This window comes from Anopheles cruzii, chromosome 2, assembly GCF_943734635.1.
Source record: "Anopheles cruzii chromosome 2, idAnoCruzAS_RS32_06, whole genome shotgun sequence".
NCBI classification, from domain to species: Eukaryota; Metazoa; Arthropoda; class Insecta; order Diptera; family Culicidae; genus Anopheles; species Anopheles cruzii.
The window spans coordinates 60833931-60857891 of record NC_069144.1 but is presented as its reverse complement, the minus strand read 5'-3'; the positions used below and the strand labels follow the sequence as shown (position 1 = coordinate 60857891).

The window sequence follows — 23961 nt, the reverse complement described above, 5'->3', positions numbered from 1 at the left end:
GTGATTCTCATGGACGGCAATTTTTCTAAACCAAAATCGGCGAAAGAATCGACCCGGGGTAATCGATTGTGCTTCAAGGAAAGACTACTTGACTTGGCGGTGTCCCTTTGGCCATTCGCGGCAGGTGGCAGATAATAATGCGTCACGGGCCCCCGAAATCCCACGAAAAGAAACCCTCTCCAGAACCCTCGGCTCGGGTCTGACAGTGACATCTGTTTCTGGTCAGCACCCTACCACAAGTGCCACTTTCCGTGCGTGCGTGCGGGCGGGCGAGAGAAAATTGAAATTTTATTGATTTAGTTGTCAAAACCAAGCCGCCGCCCCCGGGGGGCGAGCCGACGAAGACGACACCACCATCATCGTGGAGGGTCGCAGAAAGTAAACGAAAGCTTCGTCCTTGAGTGATCATCGCGTTGCGGCAACAGGAGGCCTGCGCGATGACGCCTCGTGGCATTTCGCGGCCGGATGTCACATGCTGGGCACACTTCGTAATTGCCATTCGTCTGCCTCGGTTCCTGTGGATGTGTGTGGCTGTGTGTGTGCTAAATTGCGATCAATTTCGTCCGAAACGTTCCGCACAGTGGCAGTGAAAATTTACATTTTGATCATTTGACAAGCCTCACCTCCTCTCGGAAGCGAAACGCACATGAAACAAGCACTTGTGTTGGAAATCCGTCGTAAAAAAAATCCGCCCGCCCGATGGCGATGGGTGCTTTGAGGCGTGCGGTTCGACGAATTTTCGTACCGCTCGCACCGGATGATAGCGGATAACGGTCTCCAATTACTGCAGATTACACGCGAGAAAAGTTTTCCCAATATTCCAACATTCCAAAAGTCACAATCCTCGAAATTTTATTTCGTTCGTTAGCTGACGGTGTTCATTCGACAACGAATTCGCTGCCCCAGCCCCGCCACTAGGAGGATAAACGGCAACAGAAATGCAATCGGTTCAATTAATTGCAGTTTATCGAACCGATTTGCTTTAAGGTGGATTGTCAAATTCGTCAAAGTAGAGTGGATCAATATTAACATAGACGGCTATGACGCCACTCGTTATTGGAAGATTCAACGATCTAGTACTCTTAACTTCAAACCATAACGTTTCTGACGAACTGAAACAACTAAAAACATGAAATAATAAGGTCACGGAACGGAAAAAAGACTATTGTTTCTCGTAAAGTAACGATTTTTCCGTACCTACCTCATTCTGTTGCTACGCGGCGTCTAGAAACCTGCTCCGTCCAGTATGTCTGGCAGTATCAACGGTGGACAGTTGAGCGGCGTACAAGTCACCCTCGGCGAGGGATCATTTTCGGGTCCGGCCACGCACACACACTGCAAGCAGTTGCCCGTTTCCTGCTTGAGTACCGCTCCGACCGGATACGTCACACCTGCGATCGAAGCCCAATTCGTTACTCCGACATTGCGACATTTTTGTCCGCTAGTTCCCCTAACTTACCCATCACTACGCAATGTTCGACCGTTGGCGATCTCGTGGTGCTACCAAAGTCCACCGTTCGAACGTAGACCCCGGAAACTTCCGGGTAGATTAGCTCCGAATGGTTCGTTCCCTCACCGTAGTCCGTCTCGAGCGTCGTCGAGTTGATGATGTCGATCACGGAAGACGGAGCGGCGGTCGATGAGGGGCTCCTGGAACCACCCCCACCCTGGGTGACGTTGGTCGTCAGCATGATGGCCGGGGCGACCACCCCATCCTCTGCCCCACTATCTTCCTCGTCCTCATCACTGGCATCCTTCGGCACCACGGACGAAACGCGACCATCGAAACTGAGCACATCGCGGTCGTGACCGGCAACCGGTTCCTGGAGCTCGGTACCAACTTCCGGTCCACCGATCGTGCCACTGTCGTCGAACATTTCCACGTGCCCCGAAGACGTTATGATGTAGTGCTGCGGGACATCTCGATCGTGACCGTGGCCAACTTCCGGGTGTCCGTGAGGTGGTTCCGTTTCGCGTATCATCCCGTACCCGTAACCGCCGAATTCTTCCGGCAGTTCGGAAGCACCCATCGGACCCTCCGGCTGTTTGACTACCGATGGATCGTTCTCCTTAGAGCTTGATTCCGATCGCTCCCGGAAACTGTCCGAAGAAGTTCGCACAGTTCCGCTGCCCAAACCCCGAGCCAGAGCATCGCTAGCAATGGCTACCGTCGGTTTGCGGTTCACGTCGAACAGCTTCTGCGTTTTTCTTTGATCCTTCAGCTTTCTGCCTTTCGGTTTACGGCCACCTGGCTTAAGCTTTCGTCCCGCTTCGGTGACCTTTCCCTCCTTCGATGAACCGATGGGGCCGGGACGGTACATCATGATGGGAGGCGTTTGGGGGAAGCTGAGCATACTTTTCGGAATTCCATCGACCACTTCACCATGACGGGTTGACGTGTCCAGTGGAAGGGCACCATCCTCACTGTTGGGTACCGGAGTCGATATGGCCACGGTACTGCCGATGGCCGTCGTAACGCCGTTACTTAGAGTGTCCGTTACAATTTCCCGTGTCGTACCGTCCATGGTTCCTTCGCCGGCCGGCGACGGTGAAGTGTTGGAGAAACCTTTCGACCTGTACACGAACGGTGCCGTTGTCGACGACTCAACGGGCTGACCATCGGCCGGCACGTCCTGGTCGCCGTCATTCAGGCCGGCTTTCGTTTGAGAATCTAAACAGAGCCGAGATAAATTTGATTTATAAATCTGAAACATGAACTCCAACACGCCGCCAACCGGTTAAAGAATGCCTGAAAAGTCCTATTACTACTCGCAACACCCTTAGCAACCTGCGACGTGCAACGTAGCAACCAGCGAACGCGCTCAGCAAGCCATTTTTCAACCCGATGGACAATCAATTTACAAAGCCGCCCATGTGACGTTGTTCCGGGGTGGGCTCTGTGCCAAAAAGCATGCCAGCATCCCCGGATGGCACCTACGAAGGCCTAACGAAGGTCGATAGATTGCATTACCCCAAGTGACACTCTGGCCCGGGCTTTTTCGATAGGCTTCGGATATCCGTACCCGGAACGTCCGTAAATTGCATTACGTATTTAGGAAGGGAAATTTTTCAGATCGATAAATTACGGAGCCCCCCAGAGATAGAGAGCTCGGCTCGGAAAGACGGCACCTATCCCAGCTATATGGCCAGGGTCAGCACCCGAGCAACCAGCTAGGGGCTGGCCGACTTCCGGATGAATAATGTTCAACTGATTAGACACAGCCAAACCCCAATGGCGGCGCCCCGGCCAGTGGTTTTATTTTCAGATTTTGGCCGGCTGCAGTGGTAGCACTAATTTATCCGAACAGATACGCGATTGTCAATTGCACTGATACCAGACCATGCTGCTATCTCTAGAAACGGGGTCTTTACGGTCCCGGCTGTGCCTCAGTGCTCCGTTTTTACTGTCTGGGATATGTGCACGTTTCGCGAATGAACCATTTTCATGTTTTAATGATATGACTTTTAATGATGCTGCCGCTGTCGGTCATTAAAAGCTTTTCACTTACTTTCTAGGAGCATTATGCAGTACTCACCGCACTGTTTCCACCAGCAGAATATCTCACCATCGATGCAGAGGCAGATCTCGCACGGATCGAGCCTTTGAATCTGGAACAAGCGGGAAAAGCGAAGGCATATGCATAAAGCTCACTCCCGGTGCTCTCCACTCCGCCGGTCCGCAGTGCTAGCTCACCTTCTGGCCGTGGTCGTACTTGTAGTCGTCCACCAGGCACGATTCCGCCTTCTGCAGCTCGCCACGATCGTTATCCTTCATTATGTCGGACAGCATCTCCTGATCGTACCGGGCCTCGGTCTGCTCCGCGTCCAAATCGATGCTGTTCCGGAAGCGCTCCATCTCCATCGAGTGCGTTGGCACTGTTGGCACCGAAATAAAGGCTCAGAATTAATGCAAAACACTGCTTTAGTGCCGGCACCGAGCCGAGAGCTCGCGCAGGGGTTTATTGTTATTCATATTTTATTACTAGCGCTGGCCATTCGCTGGCTGCAACTACGCCCTAATTTACGGTGCCATTTGCATTCCATTTCCAGCACACTCGGTAGATGTGCCCGTATTGCAATAAAACAAGTTTGAACAAAAAAAATACTCCATTGAAATAGACAGAACAGAAGGATCACATTAAAAGTGGGAAAAGGGCCATAAACTGCCCATTTATTCCGAGTGTCTTTCGACGATCCTTATTGCTACCCGTGCAAAAAGGGCCGGAAGTATGTCAACCACAAACGGAACGAAATATGATAACAACAAAGAAAACCAACACACCCAAAGTGAGGAAATTTGGCATTACAAAAGAAAATGCACCGACCGCGCAGCGCAGTTGTGGGTTTCCGGTTCACTTTCGGTGCACACAAAAACTCGGTCGGTTCAAACAACAATTTCCCGAAGATGTATGGACCCCGTTTGCAGATGAAACCCCCTCGGGGGATGAAAAACCTGCGACCAGACACGAGAAAGGGAGCGTAAACGCCCATCCCTAAAACTCATAACCGCTGTCGGTGGCCCCCATTTCCCATGGATCGCATCGTTCGTTCGTTTCTGTTATGGCTACGGTTGTTCCTGGTGGCAAAGCTTTCAACTATCACACCGGTTCGAAGGAACGGATTCAAGCGCAAAGGAAACGAACCATCTCCGTTTGCTTACAAGTTTTACTCCGGGCGTCGAATAAAAAAGCGGACGACGGTGCATCGGAAAAGCGACAGAGCGTAAAAGTGTCTCCAACTTGCACTTGAGGCGGTTCACCCTCCCCCGGACTTATGAACTAACTCACAACCATAACAACACGATGACGACGCTGGAGAACGAGAACGGGCAGTTCTCCGTGGGATGCTTCTTTTTGTCCCATGATGGAGAATGAGTGTCTTGAAGCGCACGATTTCCCTATGCGCGCGTGTGTGTGTCAAGAAAACGACCCGGAAACAAGAACGACAAGCATTTCCCGCTGTTCCGGTACAACTGTGTAGCTCGGCTCGGCAAAAAGCTCCCTACGCAAATGGACGTCACACACGAGCGGACCAGCGACGGCAACCCGGCAATGTCTTCATTCTTCTTTTAATATCATAAACACACATTTCTGCTTGTGCTCGAGACCAAACCTTCACGCCCTATTCCCGAGGTGGCTGGCCGGAGGATGAAGAAACCCAACCCTCCTTAGCCCGGGCGGCCAAGAATAATAGGACACTGTTTGCACATGGGGCGATAAAAACTTCCCCGTTTCGGTCGATCGTTTGGTCCCTCGGTGGGTGGGGTCTGGGTCCCCGAAATGGATGAGAGTAAATTTAGCACCAGAATAAGATACGGCCGCCGGAGAAGCTAGACCAAGCCGCCCCAGACGTGGCTAAAGTTTAAACAGAACTCTCGCCGCCTCAATCTCACCCATTTCTTATGTCCGTCCTTCGAGACACACACTCGGCCACAATGGCAGCTGTGTGTGTTTTTCTCGATCACCGGAACTGATAGATTGGAAAGTTTCCGGGCGTCCCGGGCGTTGGCACATGCATAAAATAGGATTCGTGCGCGTTTTTGTGTAAACATGGATGTGCACCGGGGTCGAAGCCCCTTCCGACGCAGAGTGGATTATAAATTAGAAAGGTAGCAGGGAGCTTCGGTGTCTAAGAGTTTTTATTGCACAAGTTCCAAATCGCCAACCTTCGGAACCTTTCAATCCAACTGCGCCAGTCCACTAGCAAACCACTTGAAAAGTGTTTTAAAATCTGCACCAACTATTGAACTCGCCGACAGAGATCAGAAGTTGCATCCCAACAAACAAACGAAAACGGGGAGCTAACGGATCGGTCTTCAACGTACCGGCAAATGCAGTTCCTTCTGTGTTCTTTCGCTTTCTATTTTCTCTTGACGAAGGTTTCCATTTTCGCGCACCAGTCTAAGAGGTTGCTAGAGTTCCCCGGGCCGTGGGATACTCTCAGTGGGGCCACCTCAGGGGAGGCTACAAAGTTAAGAAACTTCGGTAAACTCGTCCGCGGTGATAATCTATCATCTGTTCTCTCACTCGCTCTCTCAAGGACCGGTCACAATTGAATCGACTGTTGAAGCATTAAGTACAGGGTGCGCCATCATGACAGGACCTATTTAAATAGCAAACAGCTCCGCCATTTTTCAGTCGATTTTGAGAAATCAGGCAGATTCTAAAACTTTTGTCTACGCCGTCTTAGTTATAGATCGACAAAATATAAAGCAAAATATGAACCTATCAATGCAAAAGTTAACATCCGTGCTACAAGAAACCGGCCAAATTCATCATTCTATTGAGCGAATTTGATTTTGAACGAAAAGATGATATGTTGCGGTTTCTCAAAAACTATGGAATCCTAAACTACGTCGCCATTTCGATAGCTACTGGAAGTTTGACGAGTGATAAATTCGTGGTATACACAGCGAATCAGTTCACACACCAGGAGTACTTCTTCCGCTCGGATGATCGTCCCGTGAGTCGCTTCTTTCCCAACAAATTCCTCGACCTCAATGGATACACGTTCCGCATGCAGGGATCCACCCATTTTCCCTACTTAATAACGGAGTCGGGAACTCCCCAAGGGATTCTTAAGGTTTTCATTGACCTCGTCATCAAAAAGCGCTTGAACGGCACCACATTCTTCACGGATAACATCAAGCATCGGTCTATGCAGGATGGCTGGATGAACTTCGAGGAATGGCGAAAAAGCTTCCTAAACTTCATTTACTTTCGAGAAACGACGGGGTATTATCTGATGTGTCCAATACGCAAAGATCGTGACTTTGTGGGACATTTGTTGAAACCATTCTCACTCGGTATTTGGATCGTGCTCGTTGGGATATTTGTGTTTTGCAAGTTAGTGCAGCGCTTCTTTCCGGAGATCTATCGTTATGATCTGATCTCGCTTACTTTCTTCGGTGGCGGAGGCACTGAGTATCTTCAGCCATTTTCCTTCCGTGCCGTCATGCTGACGCTCGCCGTGGTTGTGTTTTTCCTGTCGGAGGCCTACACGACCAAGATGATTTCGCTGATGTCCTTATCGAAGTTCTACCAGCAGCCCCAAACTGTCGCCGAAGTGGCAGCATCGGAATATCGCATTTTGACCGTGCCCAACATAGATTACAAGTCAGCGTTCAACGTTCTGGCCAACAACTTCCTCACCAGGCGTGAAACCGTGAACGAAGAGCGCCGTCTTGGCGATCGGGTGTACGAACTGTACTGTAGTATCTTTGACGAAAGTTCCGTTCGACTCTTTAGCACAATCGGACTAAACGGAGTTGACGCAGGCCAGTACATCATCGAAGAGCCAATGCTACGTCATCATATCACGATCCAGCTTAACCGAAACTCGCCGTTTCTCGAATTGTTGCAGCGAAGTTTCAGCTACTTCAACGACTGCGGCACGTGGTCGTATATGATTAGGCGCCTTGCCGAGATGCGGGGCGAAGAAGAAATCAAACTTCAAGCGCAGAGCCAGTTCCAAGAGGTAGTTTTCGGCTTCGATGATCTGGTCTGGGTCTGGGTAATGGCGGTGGTAGGCTGGTGTATAAGTATCGCGTTTCTCGTAGGAGAAATAATATACTTCAAAATCGAGCGAAACAAAATGAGGCGAATACTCATTTTGAGAAGAACAGAATGAGGCGGTCATTTGACCAATATTGTATTTGGAGTGAACTATCAATAAACGGGATTCTATATCCTAGATAAATCTTGTTCATTTGTCAAAATTGACTAAAAAACGGCGGAGTTTTCAAACATTTAATTAGGTCCTGTTATGATGGCGCACCCTACAGTCAGCCTGGAAGATAAACACCGTCACCTACTTTGATGCTATTATTGTACCATTGCGTTTGAACCATCACTGAACATGCCTTAAACGACCTTTCAAGAAAATTAAAACGACTTTAAACAACTAAGGAAACGATCCTTATGGAACAGGTCGTCAATAAAATATGGAAACGACTCAAAAGTATACGTAAAGCATGATCGCTTGATTGGCTTCGCAACTCATGCACTACATAAGAGCATAAGCAGCGCTGCTGTGTCATAATATGCAATTAAACTTTTATGACGATCTTGGGAACCGAACAATTTCGGACCCTTGCGTTTTTCATATTTTCTGTCCCCCACAGCAAGAGGATCAAAGATGCTGACCTCGCATAGCTGGGTCGGGTGAAGTGCACTTGAAAGTTTGTATATTTATGAAAACGGGTTTCGTTTTCTCCTACCAAGGGCGACCCATATTTCCCCCTCTTGGAGTGTTAGGGCAACAAATTATTTTCGGTTTTGTTGCATAATTCTCCCTCTTTGGGGTCATAATTTTTTAACGATATCAATTTTCTTGCGAGCAAAACTCTTCGGGCCGTGATCGAATGACTCTTTCTCTCCCAACTCCAACGATGATCGTCTACTTCCGATAGCGTGGAACTGGTAAAATTCCAAGTAGAAAAAATCTGGCCATTGTTCCAAAATTCACAGTGTCTTGCCTTGCCAGACCAGCGTCTGATATCGCCAGCTCCGATCGGTTGTGAAGAAAACATTCTTATCCGTACTCCGGTCTCCGCCAGGGGGCCGTGCCGTGCAGATGAACTGTCGAAAAGTTTTGCTTGCCAAAAGAAGAATAAAGCGAATCGGCTTCTGGCCAGCTTTGCTCCAATCCCGCTCTCGTCTCGCGCGTTACACTTTCCTCCGGGTGGTTTCGGCGAACTTTATCATTGGATTGTGGAAACGGAAGCAAAAAAAACCGGAAGAATAATCCAACACAACTTTCCAAAATTTCGCGAGATGGCCCGTTGCCCGAAGTGGACGGAATGAGACTCATTAAAATAATAAACCAAACGCGAAACACGAAAGTTAGACTGCTACGGGGCGCGTGTGAAGTTTGGCCGCACGCTAGACGGTGTGGCCAGATTGGTAGCAAGACGGCAAAATAAGCCCACTCATTCCGCCCAAAAACCTGACACGGAGCACATGAAATACTGACTTGTTTGCCAATTTAACGGGTCTTCGGTTGGTTCGTTTCGCTGTTTTGTTACGGATGGCTAAAGTTCATAATTTTAATTAAAGAATAAGATAAACCTTTTTTTTGGACCCTGAAACTAAACCGAAAGGATAAGAAAGATAAAGATGCTAAAGACACACAATCGTAGACAATTTTGAAAATATGAATCCGTTTGTGTACATCCCCTAAAACTGAATAAAAGCGAATACTTTAATCAACCTGTGGAGGCCACCTTTTCGATTCTGTCGATTTCCCGGAAACAATTTGCTCAAAAGCACGGTCGGTTCAATCGCTGCTCTTGTCGATCACAAGATTCGCGTGCCCCGTGGCGAGAGAAGAAAATTACTTCCAACAGGCGTAGCGAGTTCCTGGGAATTCCAAGTCGATCCAAATCGGCGGGAAGGTAGAACCACTCGGACTCGAACATGGGGTTGCCGACTCCAATTGAACGGTCACGTTCGGCTAGTTTCTAACGCTTGAAGGTTAATCGATCCTGCGGTGGGTACGTTAGAACACATCGGTCCACTCCTTCCAGACACAGCGGTCCAACAACTTACACGCGTTTTATGTCACCTGCCGCTGGAAGCCTACAATCCGTGTCTGTGCCGTGCCGTGATTTTTAGCCAGCCCCACGACTCCTCGATCCGCATCACACCGATCTCGCCTGACACGCACCGATGAAGCACAAAATCGGAACGGTACGAACAGAGCGATCGATATTCGATTTCCGCCTTCCTGTGTCGAGTCTGCGAGCGATTCTCGAAACCGCAACTACCGACCCTCAGGGCCGACCAGTATCTCAGACGAGGAAAGAGCATCCACATTTTGGGTTGGGTGAATTTTCCCACACACACACACACGTGAATCGAAAGATTATTTCGCTTCACCTTTCGGAATTCGATTCGACACCAAACCGACAATTCCACAAAACTCTGCAAAGCCTCGCGAAAAAAATGGTGCCGAGATTCCATCCCTCGTAGGATTGTGGGGCCTGTTATGCTAACAACGGATGCCGGATTGTCTCGACGGGTGACCACTAGTGAAGAGCTGAGCCCGGCCACGTGACGCGTGCTGATACCGTAAGGACCCGCTCCGAGTGTCTCCCGAGTCTCCCAAGCCGCGCAGGAACCTTGTGGTCCAGGTCGGTTGTCATATCTGCTCAGTCCCAAGCTGTCGTTTGGGGGGTTGGAAAAATCTCGTTTGCTCCGGCAATCGGTGCAAGGATTGTGCAGCCGGTGTCCCGGCTGGTTCAAGAAATTGGACTCTGGCAAAGAAAATTACATTACGGGCGTGGTGTCACTAGTGATAACAACTGGTTACAACTAGCCCGTCGCCTTGTGAACTTTGAAGATAGTTCCTCAATGCTGCTGCCTCACATGCAGTGACGCTCTCGGAAGCGGAATAGACACACTGCAGTTCCTGCCAAACCAACTCCATATGACCCCGGGGGGGGCCTCCGCTCGGGGAGGAAATGGGATGTTTGGTGAAGCAAAACAATCGATTTTCCTCGGTGCCCGGTGCCGGGTCGGGCTCATCCTGTATTCATACTTTCGGTACGACGAGTTACGAGTGCATAACATGATTTGATGCTGCCATCCTTGAGACGATGCAACCAGTGTCTGCCCGGGATAAGGGGGCTCGTTTGCAAGAAAATTGCATTTCTATGCATGTTCCCGTAATCTATCAATTTATTGTGGCTTCAGGAATGGGGTGCCGCATTATGGCCAGGAATTTGTTTGGCCACGGCCCCCATCTGTCTGTGTCAATTTCATGTTTGATGCATTTTAAAGTAGAAAGTAACGAAAGAAACGGTTGCAATGCAAACTATTCAATTAAAAGTAAACCGGGGATCGCTTCCATTGCGATTAAGGCACCACAAGTGGAACGATTTATATTAAAATTCACCCTTAATTGTTGTTGTTAAGTGTTTTCGCGAAAGGACGATTGCGGATTGAAACCGCGCGCACGCTTAAGCACAATTGTGTGTAATATTTATACGAAAAGTTTTCAGCAATGGCTATAACAAAACCGCTTCGCGTACGCCACAAACAATAGTTTGTGAAGCACCGGCGCTCTTTACATAAACCCGGGCTGGGCGATGCAGCCCGAAGCAATAAAAGTGCCGTTAATCAAAACTAGCCCGGGAAACCCCCGGCGGGGTTACCGAGTGTTGGAAACATGTTCTAAAATGGATCCGGAGATTTTCCGGAAAAAAGTTGGCCCATTTTATCGCCCGCTTTATCGCCTCGCGGGGCTTCCGGTGAGTTTTAGAAATTGAAACTTTTCCCACCAGATTACCGAGCTGCGGTCCGGGAAGGTGCGATTATACCGTGCCGGTCCATGGTCCGGCTGCTTTAAAAGCAATAGACAAAGAGCAACCGGTGACCGGTTTGCTCCGCGGATGCTGATGCCCAACGGAGCTCCGCTTAGCGTACCGATCGATTTATCGGCACGCTTATGCCGCGGATCGCCCGCGACGCCGCTTCCAACTTCAAACAAATCAACAGCATCCGCAACATTATTCTGTGGACTCGGCACGGAGCAGGCATCCGGGAAGATTAACATTCTTTGAAGAGCTTGGAAAGAAAGTAAACGCAAGTGGGTGGCTGTAATTTGTGGAAAACTCTGTCTCTGTCTTACGGCTCTCCATCTTGCCATTACTTCCAAGTCAATGCACCAGCAATGTGCCGTGAATTTTTCTTTACCATGGAATGTTTTAACATTGTTCAACCAGAACTTGGCCCGATCAAAAGAACAATTGCAGTGGGTAGTCCCCTTAACCTTCGTTGCCACCGAAAGTTGATCCGACCGTGCTGATAAAGCTATTTATTTTTCCAACTTCCCCAACATAACTTCATCATCATCAGAGCTCATCACAATTGCGCGCCCACAATATAAACCCCCCAACTGCAAATAATCTTTGCGGTCCTTGTGCCTGAACGCTGAAGGGTATGTGACAATTCCGACGCCTGCGAATGGCATCCGATAGGACACCGCCTTTTTGCACTTCACTTCTCATTAGCGAGACGTCTCATTTCGCGGTGCCAGCAGAGCCGTGCCGTGTCCAGCCCAGTGCACCCCAGTGTCCTCGTCGTAATCGAACGCATAAGCCCGTGGATGGCCGTTTCTAATGTCACTTGGTGTTCCTTCGCAAGTCCGTCGGAATAATAGGCCACGTTTGCGCTTATCCTTTTGCGTCCTGGTATTCAGTCACAATTTTCGGTGAGGACAGGGACGTACAAGTTAAATGCTCATTTCCTTCCGTTGCTCTTGCCGACGGTCTCATTAGGGGAAGCGTTTCACTTCGGCGAGAGCAGCACACAGACGAATGCGAGACTTGTGGCCGAGAAGGGCGACGACGGCGCCGGCGAAGCGAAGGGACTCATTAGCAATGGGTCTACAGGCACAGGCACGTGGGCTGAGCTGTTTTCATAATTGTCCTTCATCAGGGCGCTTCGCTTGGCCCGTGCTGATGATGTAAAAATATCTTCCGCTCTCTATGCACTTTGATCACTGGAGCTTAATCCACACACAGACAGGCCCTCAGAAGATCCCGTCAGGAGCAAGATTCAGTGCAACGCGAAAGTTCAAATGTGACTTCCAATCCATTGATTTCCAACGAAATGCTGCTATTTGAAGTTGCTGCCCCTCGAACCCGAACGGATGCCACGTAGCTAACATCCGTTGCACCGAATAATGCAATAAAATTGCAACAGCATCCAAGGGAATACAAGAGCAGCGGATAGTGGTTCGCTTCCGTGTACCTGACATGCAAAGACCACACGACGGCGACGTTGAGAAAGGTCGAAATAGCAAGCGCGTATGCACGTGACCCACGGCAGATTCGTTCACCGGTGCTTCGTTACGAAGCTTTTGACATTTGGCCGAGCACTAGACGCCACATTAAGCCCAACTCGATACCGGTGCCCCCTTTCAGATGAGTTCTGATTAGCTGATCAAACAGAAGTGTTTTGCTCCTCCGCACAAACCGCATGATCATCTCGAACCTTTTGAGAAAGTCGTGCCAAACACGCTACATATGCGAAGGAAAATTTGAAATTTTGGAAAACTTTTCCTTAAAAATGAAACACAAGAAAACAGCAGAAAAACCAAAACGGCCTACTGGAAACACCAAAGGGCAAAACTGACAGCAACGGAAAATCGAACTTAGAAAATGCTGTCAGCTGTCAATTGTTAATTTTTTCACCTCTGCACTACTTACCACAAACCGTTGACCGAACGGCTAGCAGGAGAGCGACCGTGGCCGCGACCAGCTGGGACATTATGAATTTTCTTGGTTGCATTTTAAACTCACAAATTCCGCACACAAATCCCGATCGGCCTCGTCCACGTCTTATCGATCCGATTTGACACGATTTGTTTCTGACACCGTCTCCCGTTTGGAAAGAGTTTCCAATTTTTGACACCCCTCGTGAGGCGTTCCGCGAAGGTGTGAAGCGGCTTATCCGGCCGCTTTCCGGTTTTGCGTTACGGGGTTTTCTTTGAATATTTTCTTTTTTTTACGCGAGCGTGCACTTGTCACCACCCGAGTCCCGAGCCAGGCGAATTGAATTTCCAACAATTTCAGACCGACCGACGACACGATTGGAACCGCCTTCTTGCGCTTCGGTGCACTTGCTGCATGTTAACTGCTCGTTTCGTCATCACTGCCGCCGCACTTCATTACCGCCGCATGACACGGCGCACGGGGCCACGCAGGACGCCGGCCACGTCGTTCGCTCTATGCAGCTCTCTCTACTTTACATTGCACTTCACTGCACTGCACTTTGCGCGTTCGTTCGGCTGCACAAAACTGCACTTCAGGCTGGCTTCAGGCTGGCAGGCCCGGATGTAAACGATGTGACCGAGTCGGAGCTACCGGTTACCGCCGAACCATCGGACGAGATGCTGGAAAAGGAGGGAAAAAAACGTCAGAAATATGTAAATGTTGTACTTGGCTCGGCCATACGCAAGACGGCGGCGGCATACAATTGGAATTAATTTGATTCGTTTCTTTGAGTGAACGGTTCATTCGACGGTGTGAAAAAAACATCATTTTCAAAATGCAAATTTGACACACGACATGCAAAACGGTTCCAGTGTTGACCACCAAGTACTGAACAGAATTGAATGTAAATATTTTCTCACCCTGTTACCGAAAACCCACCGATAAAGGTCACCAGGAAGCGGTCGCTCGGTTTCCGTCCTGGTTGTCACATCGAACCGCGCTTCGATAGCCTTTTAATTAAGTCACCCGCCCATTGACCAACCTTTTACAATTCCAGAATTAAATGCAAACCGAACGGCACCACCACCCGTCCACCGCCCGGGAGTGTAAACACGAAAAACAATTCAATCCGCCAGCCCTCCAGCGGAATCGTTGGCAGGAATCGCGTTACGAGAGGAGTAACAGAAAACGATGATGAGAGAATTGCATGTTCCGTTCTATTTGGTGCCAACCACGCTGATTAAGCCAATTATACAACTAGCGTGAGATTAGGAATAACGAAAAAGTTGAACTGCGCGGTGGTTTTTGGGTGATGAAATTAGAGGCATCCGGCAAAACAAAGCTCGAGTGATGGCTCAACTGCCACAAACACCAATAGGACATAATACAGAAAAAAATCTTTCAACTACTTAAGCTCCAAACAAATTCAAAGTCCGCGTCCATGAAAAGATCTCAACCGCAACTGTGTCCGCTCGCATTCCGCTTCATGCCCTCATGGTCAATTGACAGTCTTCGACGCAGTCAGCAAATCCTCCCAAGGTCAGAATGGCACGGAAAGAAAATGATTCCCTTTTTATTTTCCCCATTCAACTGTTCCCCACGAACGCTGGTAAAGTTTCCAAACGGAAGCTCGCGAAACCGCGCAAATCCTCAAAACCTCAGGTGGTGATGTCCGATATCAGGACGCGGCCAAGCTTCTTGCCATGCTGCCTTCCGTATTTTTTTACCCTTATTCCCCATAGCATAAGGGCCCCGGCTCTGTTCGTATCCTGGCGAAAAATGATCGCTTATGTAAATTAAGCACGGTCCATTCGATCCACTTCGGCCGCCTAAATCCCATAATCCCAAGCATTATTACGGCTGAGAGCGAGAGAGAGAGAGCCAAGAAATGGCCACCACCGCAGCGACCGAAAGCTCAATCATATCTTCTCAATTTCAGCATCGATGCGTTTAGTTTTTATGACATTTTTACTGGTTTCAGGCGAGCCGTTTCGAAGCCGACCGTTCCCTGGAGGGGTTGGGTTGAAGATCAATCCGAACTACCGCCGAAGGAGAGAAAATATCTTGCCGTAGCCTTCCCGGTTATTGACCGTTAACACAGTAAGTGGAACACGCCACCGTGTGCGATGGAAAGAAACATCGAACGATACTAATCCACGACGGTCGGTGGATCATTTTTCTTTCACAGCAACCGGGAGGAGCACAATTTTACCAGGAATCCGGGGCTGGGCTTCCCTTTCTACCTTCTTTTCACTATTTTCAATCACATTCCTAATAGAAAAAGCTACCGGAAAGCGAGCATAGTTCGTTCGTAGTCAATATCCTTCGATTTCGAATAAAAAAATTACGAGGATTTCATATCTTGCCTGAAGAGAGTGAGCGGAAGTGGACCCTCCTTTGGGATCTTCTTTGCCCTGATCAAGCGAGAGATCCGCACCCTGAGCCCAATCAAATCCCACTCAAAAGGCTCGTGTTGTAGGGCCACGCCATGAACCGTGTTACGCCGTGATTGGGGCTTTCTTTTGCATTTATGTTATTTTGAGCGCTGTAGTGCTTCACTGCCTCCGAAGCCCCCCAGGTCGGAGGCTCAACACCACACGAAACATGTAATGATGACATTTTTGAAAGGAAGAATGAACTCGAAACGATACCACTCAAGAAGGAAGGGTTTGACGTTGAAAGAATTACAAAAATGTAATGAACTCCTTTTGAAGTATTTATGGTGTTTCGGTCGATATTTTAATAAAACCTTTCTCTAGTGTATGCTGATAAAAATGTGAGTTAGTTGTCCACTTTTACCCCAATCGTGTACCCTTTTTTATGAAGTTACTGTGAAGGGAGCTCACGTTTACAAATTTACACACAAATCGGTTCACCCAATTACTTGAAAGTCAACCCACGGCCGTGCCATTTCGTGCCACGTCCCCGAAGGCACGGGCAGCCACTGAATATTTCATCAGCATAAAACATCTCCGCTCTCCGTTCCCCACAGCGATTTATGCGCCCCGGTTACCTGGTGCGCTGATGCCACCCCGGGGCACCGGTCGGACGCCCGCCCGGCGGTCTTATCGTCAGACAACAACACATCATAAAACTATCCAACCGAAACCAAGCTCGGCTCCGGGTGCTAAAGACTGGAGTGCTAAAGATACTGTGTCGCTTGGTCGGTGACCGGGGGACCCAGACCCGAAACCGTATAAATATCTCAATGAATCCTATCGCCCAAAAAGCGGGTGTCAAAAGAGTTGACCGGAAAATTGAATACGTACGAATGCGTATCCGAATTGAACCAACTGACTGACTACCCTTTCCTGGGCGGCTTCCTAAACGGGTTAGGCTTTCCATGCATTTGTAAAACACTTTTCGTGGCCCATCACCTGGCCAATAGTCTATGGCCGAAAGAAAATGCTACCCTTCAAAGGGCTTCGTCTAGGCTCTAGGCAGGGTCTATGAAATGAATTTTTAAATTATGTCCCCCGACGATGAATCGATAGCCGCGGACCCGGGAAAATCAAGTATTTGGAAGCAGTGCAACCGACAAAGGAACAAAGGCTCCGGATTACAGGTGGATGTGAAACTCCATGTTCCATAAATCCATTTTGTGACAGTTTCATATTTTCCACCACGCAACATAAATCACCCCGACGAACATTGCTTATCAGTTTTATCACACTCGAACAGCGAAACAAACGCTCGAAAGCTCGCGATGATGCATGTAATCATAGCCAAACAAAAAACGCGACCCGTCACGGTCATGTGGCCATGCTACACGCCATTATGCTATTACGTGAGTAGATTTGTTGCTGATGGTTTAAGCGGTTTCGGTACAATATTTCAAGCGTCTTTCGCTTTCAACACAAGCCACCAAAAAGTGGGGAGAATGCAACATAAGCACCGATCACGAACCATGAGAGAGAACCAAGCGTAGGTTTTTTATTGTACTAAATTTAAGCTTTCGCGAATGCGAATAGTTAAAACATTGTCCAACCATTTCCCAACAGATTGCTGTACAAAGCACAGGCGCACCACGGGAACTGGCCGCAAGGGCGAGTTTCAGAGTTTTGTTTTGAAATTTCAATCTGCGTAGTGACTCCCGAGGGTATTTGGTGGTTTTTTGTAACGCCGCCAGTGATGCCAGCCATTGTTTTTCATCATGAAAATGGTTTATCCGCGGGATCCATTGTGCCGGTAGTCCACGCATCTCGCTATTCATAATTCACGGCACTGCCGTGCCACGGGCTGTGCCGGGTTGTTTAGGCGCCAAATCCCTGAAATTGTTCTCTATGGGCACAGCGATAACGGGGCACTCGGGAGACAAAAAGGTGGCATTTTTTCCGAGCTGAACCATGCGCAATGTTGCCATGGAGACGCATGGTGATTCACGTTCTTACTGAGCCGGTTGGAGTATTGTTGGATTTTGTAGTTATTGGATTACAAAATGTTGAAGAGAATTAAAGTACTATTTCATTGGTAAAACGAGCAATCTCTAAAACGAACCGCAAAAGTGTCTCTTTCTACCAGAGGTCTAAAAATTGCTCCCGCGGCAGTTGGGCGCGTTGAAAAAACTGCCCGAAACTGCCTGCCAAGCACACGAAAGAGTAATAATTTTCAACACTGCCAACCACCGATCATAACCGGCAGAAAACGACTGGCCCCATCAACGACGAGGAGTCCCCTACGTTGGCCGACGGAGTGGAAGTTATTTTCCCGCTTGAGGACTCTGGTGTGCTGTTTAGTGCCTATTGGTGCCCAGCGTTTTACGATGTAACCATTCGACGCAAGTCCCTTTGCGAAATGCGGATCCCCTTCGTTCGGAAGTGCCTTCAAAAGTATCCGTACGGTTCTTTAAGTAGCATTTCAACGGTAGTTACTTTAATAAAAATAGGATTCCATATTTGTCTAGTTGAAAATCTTATTATTTCTTCTGCTGACTTTTCTGTTGTTAGAGAAATGCTTTTGAACCTATTCGAAACTATTAACCAAAGACTCGCCACTAACTTGGCCGCCAAAAAAATGTATGGGGATGCTACTGAGCATGGCTTGAATAAACTCGATTCGACTAGGGCTACGAAGCACAGAGGATGCTCGATGCTTTCACCGACGGAATAACCCTTAAAAACTCATAATAAAATCTACATTTTTTATTCAATACGCTCGAATGCTCCCCGGGTGGCCCGGAGAAGGTTCGTAGCTTTGTAGAGGGAAAAACTGAATTCCGGTGTGAGTCTAAAAAATTCCTACGCTGTTGGGTAGCGCGAAAGTTACGCAATTATTGCTGTTACTTCTATCGAACCCCTCCGTACGGGGTTCTGATTTTGTTTTATATACCTCACAGCCACAGACGGGGACCACAGGCAGAGTCAGTTTAATGCCGTGGGAGCGCCTTATGACCGGAATGGTGACGGAAATCGGGGCAAACTTCAGCCTTGCCGTGCCACCCCAGATGGTGGCACTTGGATGAAGTGATTAGAAAACTTTTCCTCAGCCCCGTCCTGAGTTCGGAGATCGATGGAAACCCTTTAGCTTCCTAGAACCGACTTCCAGTGTGTGTGTGTAAAAAGAAAGTAAATTATTCCTTCCGATCTGAAGCTGAACTCTTGAACCTTGAACCGGAAATTACATCCCCCTTTCGTTGAGCAGATTTATTACAAAATATATCCTTACCGGGGGTGGAAATGATGACCTAAGGCATGGTTAAAGGGCGATTAAAGCATCATAAATCTACATGCCATAAGGCCACACTGCGAACATTGTTCCACATGGGTCCTTCCGGGGGCTGAACGAACCGTGCCAAGTTTCTCCTGTAGGGTGAACTTTGAACTTGGCCTAGCCTTCAGAAATTGAAACCTCAGTCTCTACAACAGATGATTGAAAAGGATCATCTACTTCGGGACCCGCACGCCTAGGAAGCCGCCACCGTTCGGACACTCACCGAAACAATTTCTAAACTTCTCACCATTAATGTCAAAAAGTCACTTCGCTCGTCACAGTCCCACCATTGGCCACCGTTAGAGCTTTCGCGAATCAAAAACCAATCAAAACGGCCGAAATCAAAATAATATCCATCGGGCAACAACCCTCGAGGTCCAACAATGTTGAGATGCCAAAAGAAATGAGATGCTCCTTTTAATTAACGTTCACTTTATCTCGCACGCGTGTCACTTCGCTTCTTGTTCGCTGGCTCCAATTTCATTCTATTTCCTCACTCCAGGATCTTCCCGCTTCCCGGCGATCTCCGGCCACCGGTGGCGCGAGGCCGAGCACTAATGAATGCCGGGCAAAATGACGAAAAATGTGTTCGTTTGACTTAATTTAATTAAAAACTTTGCCCACACACCTCTGGCCCTGGCCGGAGGAAACTGCTCGTTTAACTGCTCGTCATCGTCGTCGTCATCGTTTGTCATCGGGTTTTACGGCTTACGACGGCGAAAGCGAACACTTAAATAAATGAAACGGTCACCAACGGGTAAGATGAGTGGCCAATTTAGTCTCCGCTGCGTGGGTCCGCCGATTTTCTCCGGACACCGACATCGGCGAGAATCGATCGCGGCCGTTTTAGTATCCACACAGAACTCGGTCGCGCGTAATGAAAATGGAGGCTGCAATCCCCAGGGGCAGACACAACAGACCGGGCTCGCAACTCAACTGATCTCCGGTTGCCACAGGCAACCAAAAGTTGGCTGAGCCGACCAACAGTTCGGCGAATTTTGCGCCGTCAATAAACCGTAGTTTCGTGCGCCGTCATAACAAGAACTTGGCACGAGTGGCACACGATAAAGTTTGACTGGCCGGGGCGTTTTCACTTGGCACGAAATTTCATTTACTTCACAGAAACTTGCTGTCAGTCAGTTCATTAGTAAACTATTGGCAAACACAAATCGTCGTGAGAGGCCTTAGCGCTGAAATGAAAGCTTGAGTAGAGCGCTTAAAGTGCCCCGCATGTTGCTCCAAACAAATGCCCGGACCGTCCCCATGTTGGCCTTAAATCTTGTCGAGTAACCGGCTGTCGCCAAACTTTGCCACGAGTGCACTACTTTGCATCGTTGGGCCCCAAGCCGGTGGCCCACTTCTAACGAGCCCTCGATATGTAATCCTTATCCTGGGCCACCAACCAGCTGGGCCATCTGTGTCGCACACGGTCGAGACAGCTTCGTCCCCGAAGCTGAATACATTTTGATTCCGCCCGTGCATTTCGGTTCGAATGGTGTTCCGATCCGATCAGCCTCGGAGTCGGCCGGCCTTAGAACCGGGTGCTAGTGTATATCATAAGCCAAACGGCGAAGCGATGAGGAAGCGGAATTTTCCCCTTTCCTGCTGTTGCACTCGCAACGGCAGGCAGGCGGATTCGCAACGCCAAACGCGCCCGTCGTAAATCTTGTTGCGTTGTGGCAAAAAGTTAAGCTCTCAACGTTTAATAGTCTCGCTGCTGCCTTACGGACTCGTGCTGCTGTGCTGCTGGTTGGAGCTTCACCGAGGATTAATTTTCTGATTTGGACTCACCGAAAAGCTGGACCATAAAAACGGAAACCGTAAAATGGACTGTAGCGATTGTGTCTGTTCCTTCCATTGTGCTCCAATCCGTCACATCACTTACGGTAATTGGAGAATGGTTCCTGATTTTATTATGTCCAAATCAGTATAATCTGTTTTCCATTTCAAATACCCTGCGGCGGAACAGTTCGTTGGAACGTGCAATGAAATGGTCTTTTCGTGTAAACCGGTCGGTCTGGTGACGGTCGGTTCGAATTTAAATTCAAACTGCTGCAAGCTATGAACACAAAGGATGAGAGTCCTCCCTAACGTTGATCAGCCTTTTGCAAGCTTCCATTGAAGAAACGGCAGCAACCCCACTGCGTGGCCACTGTTGTCGATGCCAAGGATGCACTTTCCGTTGCAACCCGCCCGTGCCAGGTGCACTGGCCAGGAATCGTTTCGTAATCAATGCCATCAATCACTGTCCGCCTGTCGGCTGGCCGCTGCTATGGGTCACACTGATTCCGATTCTAAGCTCCAGAATCATAAACCGAAATCGCGAACCCCGCGAGCGCCAATAATCACCGCAACATCAAGCTGTGACCACGCGGCTGTCAGTTACAGCCGCTGCCAGCGCCGCGCATTTCGCAGGCGGAAATGGGAAAATAGTTGACCCCGGGGGAAATTTCCGGACGAAAACAATTAACGCACGAATCGTCAATTTCCGCTTGTCGGAAGATCGCCAAACTGACACGGCGATTTGGTGCATCCGGTTCCGAGCGCGCGAAGGGCAGCAGATGGTTATGATTTGGGTTGGGTTTTTGATTCCTTTTCCTTTTTTGGCACATTTTAGCAGCATTTCTCTCTCACGGAGCGCAAAAGGGATGAAACCCGCAATCGCCGCGTTATTGGCGAAATTTTATTCCCACTCCCACAGTGCCCATCACACAGCCGTCCGGTGCATTCGGTGCACTTTCCGTTTGTTTCGGCCATTGATAGAAATACAAGGATTTAGAAGAGGCAAACAGAACGCGCAATCAGAACGGTTCATGTCGAGCCATGTGTGGGGGGCTTAAACAAAACGGAGAGACAACGGTCGACAGCAAAAACAGCGGTCCGTTTCATGGTGCGTTCCATCATAAACGTTTCACTTCGACACACTAATCTGTCCCCGGTGCTGGGCCCCACAGGCCCCACAAACGAACCCGATTATGCTGCGTCATTTGAATCGTGCCCGAATCTGACCCATCACAGATTGGAGCTTTGTAGTTGTAGGGATCGACGAGCAGCACGCAACGCACGCAGCACGCAAACGAGCACGTGCCCAAATGTGCCGACGGAGGATAAAATGGGATTATAAGTGACGATGGCTTTCCATGAATCTGGACGCACATCGGACTGGGATGCAATTGGGTTTCGTGCCATATACATTGCTCCCATCTGCTCTCTCTCGGCTCAAGTTGAGCAAAAAGTCCTTGCATTGTACGTGTTTAAAGATATACGTTTCGAATCGGATAAATGTTGCAACGGAGGCTGCTGCACAACGGAGCTGGATAGAAGACCAGTGCCAGTTGGGCCAGGGTTTTGATAAAGGAAAGAACTGTTGCCGGTATGGGAGTTCAAATTAACCCAAATATGCCTTTGGTTCGGATTCAAGGCTCACAACAGCGACTTAAGTGGCTGGGTTTGTTGAATGAATTCTCGAATGCATAATGCATCATGCACCGGCGCCCTTGTGTTTGTTCTTGCAACAATGTACTGTTCTCAAACGTTCGGAGCATTAATTTTCAATTTTCCGCTCGAACTGGAGCATTTTAATTAAAATTTATGCACTTTGAAAGCCCCACAACAGGCCGAGGAAATTCGTTACAATGCACCGCGGTGCAGCAGCGATAAGGAATTCGAATTTCTTTTTAATTAAATTCTGCATTCCTCGCAGAAGCCGCTCGATGTAACTTTTGAAGCCACAGCCTTCCCGGAAGGAAGTGGTTGGCAGCACACACCGAAAAAAGGAATTAAAAACCTCGGCCGCGGGAAGGCACTTCGCATTCGACGCTCGTTGAACCCAAGCGTAGAATCGATCGAAAAAACTTTCATCCCCTCGGTTCGCCACACGAGCTGCCACGAAACCGGAGCACTAATGCACCGCTGCACCGGAAGTCCCGGTGTATGGTATCGGTAATTATGGGCACACTCGGAAGTGACCCACCCGGGGTGAGCAGCCTGTAGTGAATGGCCTAACCAGCCAGCCCGCCAGTGCATTATGCTGATGCTCATTCGAGTGGTCGAATGCCGACAAAAGGACCAAAATATACGTTGCATTTGGTGGCCACGCAGCGATTTGAGTTTCCGATAACCAGGTTCCGGTTGTCAAACTCATAGGGCGAACTTGAAAGGGCCACTCGCGGAAATTGGTCTAAGGGTTTCCCTCGTCCCGGGATTCCATTATAATGCCGGACCGAGCAACGATCAACGGTAGGGTTGTATGTTTTTTGAGTGGTCTGGTCGTGGACCTTTCGACCAGGGGGCCTGGTCTGCACAACTATGGCCACGTTGAAGTTTATGAATCGACGGGTGGGTGAACAGATAAACTGCTCGGCGCAGTAATACGATGCAACGGACGTTGATTGCACTTCCGGGCGACCTAACGGCATCTAAACTTGGGGCAAATGAAGACCACACGGTGCGGGTATTATCTGTCAATGGATTCCAGTCATTAGTTTACGGGAGGAGAAGTTTTTATTCGCAGTCCGATACCCTCTAGACACCTAATTAGCAAACGATGACTTCGCCACAAGAATGGCCCGGTCAAGAGCGCGCGGCACCGAGACCGGTCAAGAGCGCGTGATTCGATCGAATTCTCGGCGAGGCGTCCGCGGTCGATTGCTTACAAAGAAGCGGCCATCGTTTCCCACTCATCGGAAATACAGATCAAAGTATGCTGGAATCCGGGAAAAAGGCTCCCACCATTCTTTCATCATTGTTATCTGGCCAACGGCTGCCGGGAGCGAGACAGCAGTCAGCAGTGCTGCGTCGTTCTTTTCGCCCTTTCGAAGCCGGACCCGCATAACGCCGGATTACGGTCAATTTATTATTCAGCAACGTTTGTTTACACTTGCGTTCTTATCTGCTGAATTATAGAGCACTCACATCGAGGGCCCGAAAGAGATCCTGCACACATACACCACCTCACGCGGGTATTGTGCGCGCCTCGTATAAACCAGCGTAATATGACCGGAATAGGCTCCCCGGTCAGATAACCGATTGAG

The 23961-nt window shown here is 49.0% G+C and overlaps 1 protein-coding gene across 1 annotated transcript; it reads right to left on the bottom strand.

Moving 5' to 3' along the window:
• Positions 1-1217: 1217 nt before the first annotated feature.
• Positions 1218-13319, bottom strand: LOC128267179 (uncharacterized). The gene is made up of 5 exons (XM_053003968.1): positions 13214-13319; positions 3695-3876; positions 3537-3609; positions 1460-2671; positions 1218-1391 (listed from the first exon to the last, which is right to left on the bottom strand). The coding sequence occupies exons 1-5, from the start codon at positions 13293-13295 to the stop codon at positions 1225-1227; spliced, it is 1716 nt and encodes a 571-aa protein (XP_052859928.1). The 5' UTR covers positions 13296-13319; the 3' UTR covers positions 1218-1224.
• Positions 13320-23961: the final 10642 nt, after the last annotated feature.